Consider the following 17,642-nt stretch of genomic DNA (forward strand, 5'->3'; position numbering starts at 1 on the left):
AAACTATTGAAAAATTCAAAATCATCGTCGGCAAGTCTTGAAACATTGAAAAAAACTCCGAAAGATGAGTTACAAAATAAAGCCGAAAAAACAATGCGCATAATTTGTATCTTATTCTGCATTAATTTCTTTACTTCTTTAATTCTGAATTTAATTATCGGGTGTTTTTATTCTGAAGAAGTGGCTTATGTATCTATAATACAAACAATTTTTATTGGAATAAATGCCATTGTTTATTATAAATATTATACATACACTAAACTCGTATAAAAGGAGTGACCTGCAATTGACAGGCATTGTTCTACAATTATGATTCCCTTACTGATCTATATGACATTATTGATGACATTCAAGTTAGCTGTCACTTGACAATTTTTTAATTTTATTTAACAAAAAGATTTCTTTCAAAAAACTATTTTCAAAAAATTGCATTTTTTATTTTTTTATATTTCTAAATCTCAATTTTTTTTACCGTAATTTATTTGTTATAAAATTAAAAAAATTAATAAATATGTGCTACATTAATTTTCATACATTATTAATATTGAAATTTTTAAATTGAATTTCTATAAAATTAATCTAGACTTTTTGAAACTCCCGCTATTTTTATTTTTTGCGCGCGCATCTTTAATGTACGAAAATTTATAATACTGAAGTTAGCCGTCAGCTGTTAATTTTAAAAATTTTTTAAATAAATCGACTACAATAAAAAAATTCTTCTAAAAATTTTCACTTCTAATTTTTATTAATTTTCACATGTGAAATTTTTTGAATAAATTTTTTTACAATAATTAATTGTTATAAAATTCTAAAATAATTTTTAATATCTGTTAACTTCAGTATCATGGCAACTGGCATGTCGGAGGCTATTATTAATATTGTGGACAATTACTATATCAAATAATTAAAACAAAATTAATTAATTAGTTACAATTAACAATTTGCAAGTATTGATCATTTGAATCAACAAAGTGTCAATAGTTTTACTTTTCCATAAATGGCATTAGTTTCCCGCCAAATGTCAAAACATAACCTTACATAAAGTTAGCGATTGCAATTGCATTACACTTGTTTAGTTTAATAAATTAGATCAAATTATCATTCGATTAGTAATTATTTTAGAATATTTATATTTCAACTTCATAAAGTCACATAACTGGATTTGCTAATTTAATTAAAAATAATGAGTCAATTTTTAAAGTAAGTACAAATAATTGTATTAAACTGTTTAATTATTAATTCACAAACGTACTTATAAATATTGCGTTGTTATAACGAAAACAAAGTTAGCCGACATCTAAAAATTTTCAAAATTTTTTTTTATTGAAAAAATTATTACAAAAAAATAAAAAAAAAAAATTTGCACGTGTAAAAATCTTCAAAAACTGCAAGTACAATTTTTTAAAAATATTTTTTTGTTTTAATTAAATTATTAAAAAAAATCAAAAAATTTAGAACGTCGGCTAACTTTAATGACGTTGTTATAATAAAATTTCATTATTTTTCAGACCATCAGCTCCAAAAGCTTCGCGTGGTAAAGCACGTCCTAGTAATCTAAATGCCACTATTTCAGCACCAAATTCGCCGAAAGCTCTCACCTCCAGGAGAACTATAGCTCACAGTTCACTGTCAACATCCTGCGCGTCGACATCAGCACCCTCGTCATTGAACGTTACCATGAGAAGCACTTCAAAGAGTTCCAAGAAAACCAAACCGGATCCGGTCCGCCTGGCGTACATCGAGTATCTGATAGCGAGATCTATGAACAGTGCAGTGGAGGTAGAAGGTAATAAGCGTGCTGAAGAACTTACTAAAAAGCTTATTTTACTTGAAATCAATGATGATGAGGCATATGCAACCTTAAACGAATACGAGATGAAAATCAAGGAGGTCAAGGCTTTTTTAGAGGGTAAAATGAAATTGCAAAAACAAATAGAGAAAATAAATGATGAACTGGGTAATTTTTTTTTATTTTTTATCTATAATTAGTTTGTTAATTAATAATAGTGAAGTTAGCCGAAGTTTTTAATTTTTGGATCATTTTTCATTTATTAAATTATAGCTAACAAATGTTTTTTAAAAATTACGCATATAGTTTTTCGAGTTTTTTACAAATGAAAATTTTTTTTTATTATTTTGTTAGAATTTTGTAAATAAAAAAAGATTCTATAATTTTTAAGACATCAGCTAACTTGATTTTAATTATTAATTAATCGATTTATTTATCGGTTGATTATCATTATAGAATTTAAGGATGAAGTAATGGAAACTTTGGAGCGGATCCACGGCAAACTTCAATCAATGGATAAATTAATAGTCAAAAATATCGAGACACAAGAAAAGGAATGGATTGTTTTGAAAAGTTTGATGGAAGAGTGTGACCAAATAATGGATAGTATCACAAATGATTGTAGAGATTTTGATTTAACTCTTCAAGTTAAGAAAAATCTTGATGAGTTTATTAATTTACTCAAAGCTGTCTTTAAACAACTGTCTTTGTGAGTTATTTATTTTATTTCTTAATTATTCCACATGGAAAAATGTAAACTGTTAAATTCACTCGGATTCCGGTTAATTTTTATAGTTTCAAACAGTAAAGCGAATATAATTTTTTAGGTACCAAATGATAAATATCCAAGTCAAAATTCTTAATTATTTATTACAGTTTACTTTTTTCCGTGCAAGTGTTTAATGTAATTTAATTCAATAACATTTATTATTGTTTTCAGCATTCGTGAAGAGTTAGAGATGCTTGAAGCTGATGCTATAATAACACTGGGTTCTAAAATTAAGCAATAACGTTCAAACAAGTATCTTTATTTTTGTACTTTGATTCATTGAAGAAACAAACTTCTGTTTGGTAATTGTTGGATGTTAATGATAGTATTAAGAAAATAATAATACCGGAGCTAAGTTAATTTTGCTACAATATTTACATAATTTTTTGATAATCGGAGCAAAATTTGTATTTTTGCGATTATTGACTGATAACAGTATTAAGGAATATATAATTTTTTAGCCGTAAACTTATATCTTGTTGATCAAGAATTAATGACTGTTAATGATAATTTTAAGAAAATAATAATACTAAAGCTAAGTTAATTTTTTTTACAACATTTATATATCTATAAGTTTTTTTTAATCTAGTATTGTATTGATAATTAAATCAAGACTTGTTTTTCTGCGATCATTGACTGATAACAGTGTTATAAATATAAAATCATTTTCCAGTCGTAAAATTAAATCTCGTTGATCGAGAATTTAATTTTGGTAATAAATATCTACAAATAAATTTAATCTTGGGGTTTTAAATATATATATTATAAGCTTTACTATGTTTCAATCATCATTATAAATTTTATATGGCAATTATTTTAATCCTCTTAAAATTTTTATCACGATTATTATTTAATTGTATTGTCGATATTCTTATTGTTTAGTTTTATTAATTGTAATTAACTTGGAATTTTTATTTTATAGAAATTAATAGTTTTAAGTTATAATTAAATTTAGCACAAAAAAAAGGTAATTAGAAGATAATTAATTTCAATTATCTATAATGTAATAATAACTTATAAATCTTGGTTCTTTATTTTTTACATCAAAATACAAATTTTATCTATCTACTTGCTGAGTCATTTTATCAAATAATTAAACAAGTCATAAGTTAAAACTTAACCACTTCCGATAATAGGACTTGTGATTTTCGGGAATTTTTTTGGCTGGGATAATAAAGGAATATCGGGATCGGGTTTTTTTTTGTTCTATAAAGTATACATTAAAGATTATTCTCCTAAATTTTTATCAAAAAATATCATATTGTTACAAAGTTAGCATTTTTGTGGAGCACTAAAAAAATTTCCTCCACTACGGTCTCATCTCTAATTCAAAAACGGATTATCTAAAAGAAAAAAAACAAACTGCGTTGTAATCTGCACGCATGTGATTATCGTTGCACGTAGGAAATTTTGAAAATTTTAATTTAATAAAAAATGGCGATATATTAAAAATTTTTTCGTTTTTTTTCTCATTTTTTTGGATTTAGACAGACTTAAAAAATTTTTAAAATCAAAATTTTCGAAATTCTGTACGTCTAACGATAGCTACTGAATAGACGAATACGAAAAAAAAAAAAGTTGCAAATCGGTTCATATTTATGAAAATTACAGATGAGACCAGTTCAAAAAAAGTAGTTTCGAGAAAAACGCGTTTTCTTCGGAGTGCCACGCATGTAAAGTCATTTGACGCGCTATTACAAAAATGACTATAACTCGAAAAATATTCGGAATTTTTATACAAAACTCTAGATATATATTTTTAATTTTATAAAAAAAAAAAAAATTTTTTTTTTTAAATTTCACAGTGGCTATCTCCCTTAAATACGTTGAATTACTGAAACTAAATTTTCCAAAGAGTTAAAAGCTTTGGAAATAAATCCATAAATTTTTTATGAAAATAAAAAAATTTCCCTATTATTCATTCAACACAGTTGTACAGAAGTTTCTGTTTCTAACAGCGAGTTAGCGAAAAAATTTTTCGCTTAAAATTTATATTATTTATCATAATATTGGGTATAATTTTTCAGCTATGTAATTTTTTTTTGCACAGATTATTGATTGCGTTTAATGTTGAATTTTGTCATTATTAAATTGTTGCATCACAGATAGTGACATCCCTCATTAAAAAAAAGAATTAGAAAGAATTCAAAATGATTATATTTTCTAATCCTTCAAATCCTTTTTAATACTATCTCTTATGGGCATTTAACATGTGAGATCATTTTTACTTCTTTTTTTTAATAAGGAATAATTTGTGTCAATTTAATTAGTAAATTTTTTTTTTTTTTTTTTTTTTTTTTTTTTTTTATAGTTAAAAAGGAATTTTTTTTGTATCAAAGTTCATTATTAATAATAATCAAAAATATAATTATACAAATGCTCAATATACAGAGTTAAAAAAAGACGTTTAATTTAATTAACTCCAAAAAAAAATAACTGCGATCAATACTAATTGCTTACATATCCATTTACATTGTTTTTATAATTATTTAAATCTATAAATTTAAAAAATAAAAAATTTACAATTTATTTTACTAAACTTTTTAAATAAATTTTTATTGAAGAATTTTTCTCAACACTCAATTTCTTCAATTAAAACTAAAATTCTAATATCTCTTCCTTTTTTAGTATTATCTTAAATAAACTAGAATGAAAAAAAAAAACTCGGTTAATTTTTATCCTAATTTCAGAATAATTAATTTTAAATTTCATAACATTCAATAAAAACAAATAATTTTTGTAAAATATTTTTAAAACCCTGATTATCACATTTGCACTTCAATAATAAACTACAAAAATTTGATACTAATTGTGTAATAATTAAAAAAAAAGCCCGCTGTATTGACAAGATAATTTTTCCTTTTTTTCACCCTTAACTATATTTTCCGCCCGTAACGTCCTCTTCTAATACAAAGCTCCGTCCATCCCCGGGACTAGCGCATGCCCATGACAATCATATATTTAATTTTTTCCATCTAATTTACCTTTTTTTTCTCCCAAAAAAAAACCCTCAAAATCCCTTAAACCTCCCCAATGCTCCTCTTAATCCACTGGTCGCCGAAAAACTTGTCTAACAAAAAAAAAAAAAAGTAAAAAAAAAATTTTTTTTAAATCTCCGCAATTCATCAATATTATCCTTAAGGATTTTTCCGCCACGCAATTTTATTCTGCGCATGGAAAGCAATTTTACCCAATCATAAATAGGGCTATTGTGGGGGATAGTGTATGTTGGTGCATTTCATACATCCGAGTAATGGTAACCAGATAGAGGCGTCGCGAGGCTTTCGGCCCGAGTTCACGTAAATATCTCTCAAATCTCCATTACACTGTGCATTACATACAATAAGCCTCACCAATACTCAAACTTTAATTTCTTCCCTCATTAGCTACCTCTTTTACTAAAATTATAAACCACCCCTTTTTAAACAACAAGTAAAGTACAAGTTAATCTCAATACAATTGCAATAAAATAATCTCCAGCCAAAAATCTTAAGTCATAATTATCTCAAAATTAGTGTAAAAAGTTTAAGTGCTAAAATGAGAATTTCGCGAGTGGATAATGAGAGCGTGTGTGACACGCGGTCGAGCGAGTGATCCGTGACGTCAGTGGTCCAATCGGTTGTCACTTGTCAAGCCAGTATAGTGCTCATCTTACGTCTCCCCACCTAGATATCGCACCTGACCCTCTCTCTTCTCTTCTCATTCTTCTCTTGGTTCTGGCACGCACCTCTGGCTCTGGATTTGATTTCGGGGGTTGCTACCACCGCAGTAACTCAAACTTTAACTCACCCTCTGACGCTTCATCGCCAAAATTCCGGATTAAACCTCTAAATTACTGTCTACATTTTTTCTTTCGTTTTTCCTGGGTATAAATAGTTTTCTTCTTCTTCCTGAAACAAATATCAATTAATATTCTAAATTTATAATTGGTGCACACGATATAATTACTCTCCCTCTTCCTTACACCCTTTACACAAAGAATAATCCCAGTAAAGCATCCCCGGTAAACTTCTGGGTGGTCGGCAGCTCATGGAGCCCTCCCATCACCCTTATACCCCTCTCACCCATTTCATCCCATGCCTCGCGACCGCAGACACAAAAACAATAACAAATCGATTCCTGGAGGGCGCCGTGGCAAGAGGAAAGGGAAGGGGTCAACCACGGTGGCTGGGACACTGCTCATGAGCTACTCTAGACTTTGTTGGGTACTATACACATACAGGGCAGCTGGAATATTATGAAGAGGTGAAGTAAACGCGAATAAGAGAGTTTTGTTGGACTGGTATTGTATCGGGGGCGTTTTGTAGCCAGGAGATACTAAAAAGAGAGGAGAGACTGGAAGAAGATAAGGACAGAGACTCTCCTCTTCTCTTCCTATATGTATCCAGGGGTGGTCTCCTCTTATTGCCCCCTACCTCTCTCTATTTCATTCGTTGTTATATTTATTACTTTATTTCGTCTATGAGCATGCACACTACATGGCAAAGTATGCAGCTACGGGACACAAGAGTCGTCAGCCGATCGCAGCCAGACTCATCCACTGGTCTTGCTTTCGTCATTATCTTCGCGGTCGTATTCATTGTTCTGGTATTTATTGTTGTACTGGATATCATCGGACTCAGAACCGGTGTTATGATCGATTACGAGACAATCAATTCCACTGACGTTGGATCAAACGCGATTTTCGGTACCGGAGTTAATAAAGTTTTCCTTCAGACGCAGACGTGATCGTTTACGCCACGGTATTTTTTTTTTTTTTTTTTTTTAAATAATTAAATTGGCTTTTATTTTATTTTTTAATAATTTTATACACTTTTTAAGCACACTGTTCAGTAGTATGACACTGAAGTTATCGGACATAAGACATTTTTTTAAAATCTTATAACAATTAAATTTTTATTAAAAAGTTCCATTTCAAAATTAAAAGAAATTTTTATGAGCATTTTTTTTATTACAAATTATTTGTTATAAGAATTCAAAAATTTGACAGCTGTCAGCTAACTTCTGTATCATTTCAGTAGTTTGGTTAAGGATGAGTAGCGGCTCTACCTGTTTTTGGAAATCAAAAATTTTTGGTTATTTTTTATCATGTTTTACCGCACTTAGTTTAAGTCAAATATTATGAAAAAATTCGCATTTACAATTTTTTGAAATTTCTACATGAGATTTTTTTGCAAAATTTTTTTTATTGTAATTTAGGGTAGAAGTACCGTTTATGGCCATTTATTGTCCAAATAAACGATGGAAATGAATTTATATTAATAAACCATTACAAACTCAATTTATTTTAATATAAATTTTTTAAAACTCAACAAAAATATGGTTGTAATATTATAATTTTTTATAAATTAATTTAAATGTTAACTGGCCAAAAACAGTACTTCTACCCTGATTGTTATAAAAATTGTTAAATTTCTTGTAATTTCAGTATAAAAAAAATTCATCAAAAAATTTTTAGAATTTTCTTTATTGAAAAAATTATTTTAAAAAAATTAATTGAAAAAATTTATCACGTAGAAAGTTTTGAAAATTATACGTGCAATTTTGTAAAAATACTTTTTTTGTTCTAATTTAATTGATAAAAAAAAATCTAAAATTTTTGAACGTCGGCTAATTTAAATGTAATAAAATTTAAACGTTCAAAGACATTTTATGGTGATTTTTGAAGTTAGATACTGAAATTAGCATGATACTAAAATTATCCAAAATTTAACAATTTTTGATTTTTTGAATCAATAAAAATTATAAGTAAAAGAATATTTTCTAAAATTTGCACTCTAAATTTTCAAATTTTCTACATATCAACTTTTTTTTTCAATCATTTTTTTGAATACAAAAACTAAAAATTTTTAGATGTCAGCTAATTTAATTTTCATGAAATTAGCAGGCAGTTAAAAATTTTTAATTTTTTCTTGAAAAATTAAATTAAGTATGGAGAGTCATTTTTTAAAATATTGCATTTGTAATTTTTAGAGCTTTTAAACATGGAATTTTTCAAATAAATTCTTCTTACTTTAATTCATTTGTAAAAAAAAAATCTATAAGTTATTGAGAATTTCTTAATTTCAGTATTAAAAAAATTGAAACAAAAATCTAAAGTTCATATTAATTGTTATTTTTAAAAGAATTTTATTAATTATTCAGACTTGGGATAAGTAGAAAGTCTTGATAAAAAATAACCAAAAAATTCTGTACAGAAGTAATTTTATCGCTACTGGGCCCATAACCTATTAATGATCCTTAATAATACTAAAATTAATGATATCGATAAAACTTTTCAGATGGAATATGGAATTTGGGGTCTTCATGCCGCGAGCAGACTTTGGGGCGACCCGCGACTCGCTCGGCATCCGATTCTACCAGCAACTCCACAGATTCTCTCGAGGGCAGTTCTTACTCTGAGTGCACTGCAACAGCAGCAGCAACTTAGTGCAGCGATGGCTAGTGAGGCTGATGGCTGTCAAGCAATTGAACTCACTGCGAAACCCAGCAGTGATGGAACGAGAAGCGAAACTAGCACGCCGTTTGATAGGAAGAAATCTGAAGACAACGAAAGTAACATCGAAAAGGATGATGATGACTATGAGGTATTTGTTGAATTACGGGGGGCGATACATGTAACTGTTTTATTTTTGGCCGTTTTTTAAAGGTTTCAAAAATTTAGAAAGAATGAATTAATCTTTTCGAGAGTCAGCATATCCATTCATCATGTATTCAAATGTGTAGTTATTGTAGTGATCCAAAATCCAAAATCATGGTTGAACAGTGTTCCCAAAACATGTATTTTTTAGTTGAACCTATAAAAGATTAAAAAAGTAAAAAAATTCTTTTGTAGGCCTCAGAAAAAAAAGTTCGATTTTTTACCTTTTTTTTCCAATAGTTTTTGGGTCAAAAATAGTAGTTTTTGCAAATTTTTTTTGACATTTTACGGGTTCAACTCGAAGCTAATACTTCATAGCAGGTGTGTACCGAATTTCATTAGAATCAGTTGAGAACTTTTTTAGTAATCTTGCCCGCCAATTTAAAAAAAATTTGGAAAAAAGTAATTACCATTTCAAATAGTAAAATCGTTATTTTAATAATCACTATGTAATATTTATCATTTAAATGCTACAATTTATTCTTTATATGGAAGAAAATACTATTTCAAACAGTAATATTCGCTATGTGAATGTCCAAAATGTTAAAGTGTAATAATTAAGAATTTTAACTTTGATATTTATCATTTGGTACCTAAAAAATGATCGCATGAAATGTAAAAAGTATAAAATACAGTTACTAAATTTCTAATACAAGCAACGTCAATATTTACAAAGTAAAATGGTAAATTTTTAACGCAACGCTAAAAATGAAACTATAATTATTGACTTGCTTGAACTGGTAAAATATATATTTTAAGAGTAGAATTTTTACTCTTTCAAATGTTAAATTCTCCCAGAGTGAGACCCCCTTCTCCTTATCTAAGTTCCTCTTCTTTTTATAGTATAGACTATATATTAAAATGGCAATTTTTACTGTTTGAAACTGTAATTTTTTAAGATAAAAAAGTCGTTATTTACTAAAGTGACCGCTACTAATCACTTATTTTTGATATTAAATTATGAATTGTGGCTTTTACACTTTCTACATTAAGTTCTGTAATATTTATATTTTTGCCACCGCAATGTCCGCTTTACTGTTTGAAACTATCAAAATTAACCGGAATCCGAGTGAATTTTACAGTTTACTTCTTTCTTTAGAGCCGACTGTTGCTATACCATAAGCGCCGAGCACTTTAACGAATTATAATTTACAAAATAATGCGAATTTATATTTAGAAATTCACAGGCATATTTTTAGAGTATTGATGCAACAAAAAAATTTTACATGTATCGCTCCTCTTAATTAACTTGTAAATGAATTTTAATTGACTTATTTGCTTTGTAGACAATTGGAACCAATGACAACGAAGATCCCGGTGAAGAGAGCGATACTGGAAGTACAAATAGCTCTCATCCTTCAGGGAATAATAATTTACCAAGTAACTTTTTGGATCCTATGTCCTGCTTTGGATTCGATAAGGTTTTTATATTTTAATTATTATTTTTTAGAAAATTGTTACAAGTGTTGAGTTGATGACAATTTAATTATTTTTGTTCGTTAGGATGAAACAGTAACTCCAATGTTGAACAGTTGGGTTTTGGGAGCTTATACAGCAATGTTAGGAAGATTGTCAGCGGCAACGGCGGCTTTGGAAGCTATTGAAGTACCTTCAATGCCTTCTGGGAGTGAGTCTGAGAGTGATGAATCATCGTCTACTGAAAAGTAACTATTTGTATTGATAATTAATTTTGATGATATTAATATAATAAAATTAATTAACATTTGAAAATTTGTCTGAACAAATAAATTATTATAAAGAAAATTTTAAAAAAATTCCACAAGTGAAAACTTGTAAAACTACACAGAAAGAAAGAAAGTCTTGAGTCAAGCGTAAATTTTCTTAAATCAAGAAAATCTTAAGGAAGATTGAAAATTTCTTGAACAAAGTTAAATTTTTTTAAGCCAAGAAAATTTCTTCTTACTCCAAAATAACTTCGGTCTTCCTTACAATTTTTTTGGTCCAAGAAATTTTTTTAAAAATATTTTCTTGTAATTTATCAAAATCAATACTTAGATGTCTGCTAGATTCAATAAAGTTTAATTTCATTATTTTTTATCTCAATAATATCTTACAATTTTAATGAATAACTTATTCATTAATTTAATTTAAAATTGTCAATAATTTGAAGACTTAGTTGGTTAAAAAAAAAAAATAAATCTAATATTAATTAAAATAGTAAAAAATATTATAAACTAAATAGATCTCGAGACACTAGTCCAGTTGCTGGAGGATACAGAGGCTATCCATGTGGATCATGCGATGTAGTAGCACCAACGCGACCAGCTCTAAAAAAGCACTTGCTGGACTGTCATCCCGCATCGTCATCAGGCTCGGAGGCGAGCAGCACGAGAACCTGTCCGTCGGCAGGCTGTGACTTTACAAGCCAGTCTAGGTGTGAAATGGAGACTCATGTCGCGGGTCACGTCGCCCAGGGGATGACGCCGACGGGAAAAAAAAGGTCTTTAGCTCTTCAGCGCGTCAGGTATAGGTACTCAAAGTTCATCAAACATTTTTATTCCAAGCACTTGCTCAGTGTTTCATTGATAATGTTTAATATTTATTATTCTATTTTTATCCTTCAATGGAATGGTCTAGGTACGAGAGAGAAGAATACCGATGCTCACTGTGTTCATACGCCTGCACGATTGAGAAAGCTTTCCAGCGACACTTGCGTGCTCATGCGAAAGGTTCTGCATCAGAGACCAGGGTCAGCTGTGCTGTTTGTGGGGCTGATAGGTCTTCCGAGGTTGATTTGAGTCGGCATATGAAGAGGCATCGCGATGACAGATATTTTTGCTGCGATATCTGTGTTTTCCGGACTGTCCAATTAAAAAAAGTAGGCATTTTATATTTTTTTGATCTTTATATCTTTATTTGTTTTGTCAAATCAATAATTATTAACTCCTGACAGACAAACCTTTAAATTGTATTTCTCTAAGAACAATATGGGTAAAAAAACTAATACAATTTAATTATAAGTATCCAATAAAGGCAAAAAATTTTTTTTGGTTTTAAATTAAAGCTCGGATAGTTCTGCGAAAAATAGATACAATTTTGAAATAATTTAATAATACACGAAAAAAAGTAAACTGTAAAATTCATTCGGATTCCGGTTAATTTTGATAGTTTCAAACAGTAAAGCGGACGTTGTGGTGGCAAAAATATAAATATTACAGAACTTGATGTAGAAAGTGTAAAAGTCACAATTTATAATTTAATATAAAAAATAAGTGATTAATAGCGATCACTTTAGTAAATAACGACTTTCTCATTTTAAAAAATTACAGTTTCAAACAGTAAAAATGGTCATTTTAATATATAGTCTATACTATAAAAAGAAGAGGAACTTAGATAAGGAGAAGGGGGTCTCACTCTGGGAGAATTTAACATTTGAAAGAGTAAAAATTCTACTCTTAAAATATATATTTTACCAGTTCAAGCAAGTCAATAATTATAGTTTCATTTTTAGCGTTGCGTTAAAAATTTACCATTTTACTTTGTAAATATTGACGTTGCTTGTATTAGAAATTTAGTAACTGTATTTTATACTTTTTACATTTCATGCGATCATTTTTTAGGTACCAAATGATAAATATCAAAGTTAAAATTCTTAATTATTACACTTTAACATTTTGGACATTCTCATAGCGAATATTACTGTTTGAAATAGTATTTTCTTCCATATAAAGAATAAATTGTAGCATTTAAATGATAAATATTACATAGGGATTATTAAAATCACGATTTTACTGTTTGAAATGGTAATTTTTATAAAAATAACATTTGACATGAATAAGGTCTGTAAAATTCTAATGATGTTAAATTTTAGGGGAGGGTTCTTCTTTAGAGCGGTTGATAGTTGATTTTCAAAGGTGTTTTACTCATTTATAAAATAAAATTTCGAAAAAAATGCTTCGCTCTTTGATAGATAATTTAATTAAAATTAAACAAAATTAAATAATTTTGGAAAATTTTTATTAATTTATGCATAAGATGCGTTTTACGATCCTATTTATTGTACAAGTATGACAGAGATACTTCCGTTTGACCAATAGAGAGCGAGAGAGAAAAAAGTGTAAGCGCTTCTTAACTCCGTTTGTCTGTCAAGAGTTAAGAATATTAAATATATATATATATATATATATATATATATATATATATATATATATATATATATATATATATATATATATATATATATAAATTTATAAAAATAAAATTATTTTAGTTGATACAACACCGAAGAATGCATACAGGAGAAAAGCCTCATTTATGTCCTCACTGCGCGTATCGAAGTGCTCGTCGTGATAATTTACGAAGCCATGTACGCAGAGTTCATAAGAAAGAAAATCTGTACTGTGACACGTTCAGCCCCCGTGGGATGTTGGTAAATCCAAGCTTGACACCAACTGAGCTAGCTGATCTCAATGTGACAAACGTCCAAACTCCGGCCTCACCTGCACCGTCCAATTCTGAAGTGACGAACCAACAAAAGCATCGCTCGATCACGAGTTAATAGCTCGTACGAGCAATCACTGTTTATTAATTTACTGATTTTCTGGTTTATTCGTTTAATTATATCGTATAGTTGAACGACTTAAATATAAAGGTACCGAAACGTCCTAAATACGTCAATAAAGTCCAGGTTTTAAATAAACTCGACGGATCGATAAATTAATGTCGACGGTAAATTTATTAATAATGAATAATTGATAATAGATAATGGATAAGGATATTATTATTATAATTATTATTTATTATTTGATTAAACATTATTGTACGTAAAGTAAGCTCATCAACGTCTGTTTGAAAGTTTCGAAAGGTACTGTGGAGTTATATAAATTCTCCATATAGTTAGTTAATTCAAAATTATATATTATTGCATGTCCTTTTCATATATTATCGACTTTTTCGTTTTTTTAATTTTATAATCGTTTTATTAGATTTTAGTTGGATTTTTCATCAAAAGAATTGAAGAAAATAGAACACGGAAAAAAGAAAACTCGAAAAATCTATATAAATATAGGAGACTTTCTATAGATATAGTCACTCATCACGATATCTCTGGAACTATAAGACCTAGAGACTTTGAAATTTGGCAGAAATATTCCTTTCGCCGAGTAGAGCTCAGCTAAGAACGGATTTTACGAAATTCTACCCACAAGGGGGGTTGCGGGGGTGTTAACAATGAAAAATTCCGGTTTTCAAACTATAGCTCCTATCGACTTCAAATTTGGTAGGAATCTTCTGTAAGAGATGTAGAAATAATCTATCAATGAATTTTACGATATCTCACCCCACAGAGGGTTGCGGGGATAGGTATTAACAATGAAAATTTTTAATTTCCAAGCTATAGCTCCTATAGACTTAAAATTTAATAGAAGTCGTCTACATGTGACACAAAAATGATCTAAGAACGGATTTTACACCGAATCACCTCCAATAAAGATCGTGGGGGTGGGTGTTAACAATAAAAAATCTTAATTTTTAAAATATAGCTTCAAAAAGCTGCAAGTTTGGTAAGGATCTTTTATTTGTCATGTAGAGATCATCTCAATACGGATTTCAATAAATTCTACTTCCGATTCGATGGAATGTGGAACCTGTGCAAGTCAAAATAATACTCCAATTGAATTTCAAGTCTAGATCTAAAACTATAATTCTATAAAGTGCCCAGCGGAGCGAGCAAGTAACAGCTAGTTACAGTATAAAATGTAAAATCGGTCCCGTCGTAATCAAAACTAAAAAAATTACAGTTTTAAATAACATTTTTCTAAATTCAATTTTTTAATTTAATATTCAGAGCTTTCAATGTAAATATTACATTCTACAATGTAATTCTTATAAAATCTGTAATAATTACATTTGAAACTGTAATTTTTCCAGTTTTCATCTCGAAGCGCTACATTACATTATATACTGTAATTTTTCTATTTTTCTTTTTTCCGTGAATATAAGGAATTTTAATTTAAATTGAAAAAATTACAGTTTATAATCTTGAGTTTCATTTTGAAAAAAAAAATTTTTTTTAAATTGATTAAAAATTTTCGATTTAATTCTTTTGATGAGAAAACAAAAATTGTAGTTAAAAAAAAAAACTAAAAGTTAGTTAATATTGTACGGTGCTAGTATGTCTCATTAGACTGGCGATTAGAGAAAGACTGAAAGAGTCCAAGGCCTGAATAAAATATTTAATTGGCCAACGTGATAGAAAATTACCACATGGCAACTAAGACTGTTCTGTTGTGCCAGTCAGAATCCTCGGCTATTTAATTGCATAAGAATAAGACTAAATTATTAAATTAATAATTTAATAATTATTTAAACTCTTATTTAATTATTAAGCAGCATGAAAATTTGTGATTGGCAATTTAAAGACTGATTAATGACCAGAGGATTCTGTCTCAAGGGATCGGTGCTACACTTAATTATTTTATGCGTTTATTTAGAAATTTATTGAAAAAAAAAAAAAAAAAAAAAAAGAAAAAGAAAAAAAAAGCACTTGAAATGATAAAATAGCGCTCGTTTATTGCCTATTTTAACCATAAATAATCTGTAATATATTTATACTTTTTTTGCTTTTTTGATATACATTATATTTAAATTGATACTTTATATTTATAAATAAATTATAAAATAATTAATTAATATGTGATGGCGATGATTAACACGCATACAAACAAGTGGCGTGGTAATTTATCAAGTTTAGTCAACAATTTTTATACAATCATTTACAATGCGTAAAAACAAAAATATAATAATACATTTTTGTCCGCATTGTATATAAATATTATAATACTATAAATTAAGGAATATGTATTATGAACAAATTTTTTAAAATTAAGTTTATTTTAAACATTTTTACTGTTATTGAATAAAATACCTCTTACTAAATTTTATGTTATTAAATTAAACATTTTTTTAAATTTCTAAAAAATTTTAATAAATTAATTTTTTATCAGAGGTATTTATTTTTTTTAAATTATGCTAAAATTTTTTTAACTTTTTAAAAAAATAAATAAAATATTACTGCCAATTTTACGTGCCAATGAATTATTTGAAGACGTAAAATTAAAACTATTTGTTGATTAAATAATTAAAAAAAAAAATACACACACAATTTAATCACATTTTAATTACCATTAATTGTTATTAAAAAAAGTCTTTTAACTGTTGAATTATTGCTGTAGATAATAAGTGTCCTGATTATGATGTATACCAAACACACTATACACGATATATTCTATATTAATGTTTCTTAGACTAAGATATGATAATAATAATAATAATAATAATAATAATAATAATAATAATAATAATAATAATAATAATAATAATAATTAATAATTAATACTGAAAAAAAAACTCGAGTATAAAAATACCAGTGCCAAGTTTTATTTCTCAAACACTTATATTGAAGTGCACTCGATCGAGGCTAATGACTTTTCGATGCTATTAAAATAAAATTCTTAAGTAAAAAACAAAAAAAAAAAATAAATAATTAGTATCGAGAAGTCGTGAATAAATAATTCTTATAAATTAAATACAATCTAAATGTGATAATATATTTGCTATTAAAATCTTATATTATATTATACTAATGAACGCATTTATTACAGATATTGAAAGTCGTTAAAGAAATTTAAGTATACAGTTAATTAACGATTTAAGATAAAAGAGCAGAGCCTCTATTATTTTGAAATAAATAAATTTAACTTGTTTCATTATTGTTTAATGCAAAGACGTACAAATTATTAAATTTTTTTCTATTATTTAATAAGCTCTGTTCATCTTCGTCCGACAGTTTAAAGTAAAAGTAAAATAATCTACTCGTATTAATAAATATATATTATAATAAAAAATATTTATTTCAATAAATGAATAATACGAACAATTAAGTATATAAATAAATAAATAAATAAATAAAATGAAATGTAAGTATACTCGAGTCAGTTCATTTATAATTATAAATAATACAATAATTGTCTTCCTTCAGTGTCAAGTTAAATTTTAAAACTATAATTTCACTTTTTATTATTAATTTAAGTACTTGAAAGTTTAATTGTTCATTTATAATTATTATTATGATCTATATTAACAATAGTTTCTATTTAAATTTTAAATATATAAATAATTCAATGGATCGTTATCGCATAATATGCGACTGCATGTATGCTTCCATATATGTATACGAAAAAACAACAAACCGTCTTAAAAAAAACTAATTATAACGTCTAATTGTGATTTATATCAATTACTCTGCTTGATAAATTTAATTTATTTTTTATTAGTTAGTTAATTAATTAATTGAGATATTAATTAATTATTGTATTTATCAGAATGAGTAATTGGTATTAGTTTAATTGATGATTTGTATAGCCTAAGTCGCCATTTGACTTTAGGACATAATAAAATTTCATTCAAAAAAAAATATTGCTCAT

General features: G+C 27.5%; 2 protein-coding genes across 2 annotated transcripts; both read left to right on the top strand.

Moving 5' to 3' along the window:
- Nucleotides 1-836: 836 nt before the first annotated feature.
- Nucleotides 837-3,390, top strand: LOC141528646 (uncharacterized). Its single transcript, XM_074244805.1, has 4 exons — nucleotides 837-1,200; nucleotides 1,509-1,957; nucleotides 2,246-2,498; nucleotides 2,730-3,390. The coding sequence occupies exons 1-4, from the start codon at nucleotides 1,184-1,186 to the stop codon at nucleotides 2,797-2,799; spliced, it is 789 nt and encodes a 262-aa protein (XP_074100906.1). The 5' UTR covers nucleotides 837-1,183; the 3' UTR covers nucleotides 2,800-3,390.
- Nucleotides 3,391-5,840: 2,450 nt separating this feature from the next.
- Nucleotides 5,841-17,634, top strand: LOC141528617 (uncharacterized). The gene is made up of 7 exons (XM_074244763.1): nucleotides 5,841-5,857; nucleotides 8,840-9,145; nucleotides 10,485-10,619; nucleotides 10,702-10,862; nucleotides 11,402-11,689; nucleotides 11,797-12,037; nucleotides 13,430-17,634. Exons 2-7 carry the CDS (start codon nucleotides 8,840-8,842, stop codon nucleotides 13,715-13,717), a joined length of 1,419 nt encoding a protein of 472 aa, XP_074100864.1. The 5' UTR covers nucleotides 5,841-5,857; the 3' UTR covers nucleotides 13,718-17,634.
- Nucleotides 17,635-17,642: the final 8 nt, after the last annotated feature.

The sequence above is a fragment of the Cotesia typhae genome, unplaced genomic scaffold (genome assembly GCF_013202065.1).
Source record: "Cotesia typhae breed Kobodo isofemale line unplaced genomic scaffold, CoteBio_Ctyphae contig_44, whole genome shotgun sequence".
NCBI classification, from domain to species: domain Eukaryota; kingdom Metazoa; phylum Arthropoda; class Insecta; order Hymenoptera; family Braconidae; genus Cotesia; species Cotesia typhae.

Bases quoted from the DNA above. Each gene is read 5' to 3' on its own strand.
- LOC141528646 (XM_074244805.1), top strand. The intron at 1,958-2,245 runs GTAATTTTTTTT...TTATCATTATAG, and splicing joins GAAAATAAATGATGAACTGG to AATTTAAGGATGAAGTAATG. The intron at 2,499-2,729 runs GTGAGTTATTTA...TATTGTTTTCAG, and splicing joins GTCTTTAAACAACTGTCTTT to CATTCGTGAAGAGTTAGAGA.
- LOC141528617 (XM_074244763.1), top strand. From the start codon at position 8,840: ATGGAATATGGAATTTGGGGTCTTCATGCCGCGAGCAGACTTTGGGGC. The intron at 10,620-10,701 runs GTTTTTATATTT...TTTGTTCGTTAG, and splicing joins CCTGCTTTGGATTCGATAAG to GATGAAACAGTAACTCCAAT. The intron at 11,690-11,796 runs GTACTCAAAGTT...GGAATGGTCTAG, and splicing joins CTTCAGCGCGTCAGGTATAG to GTACGAGAGAGAAGAATACC.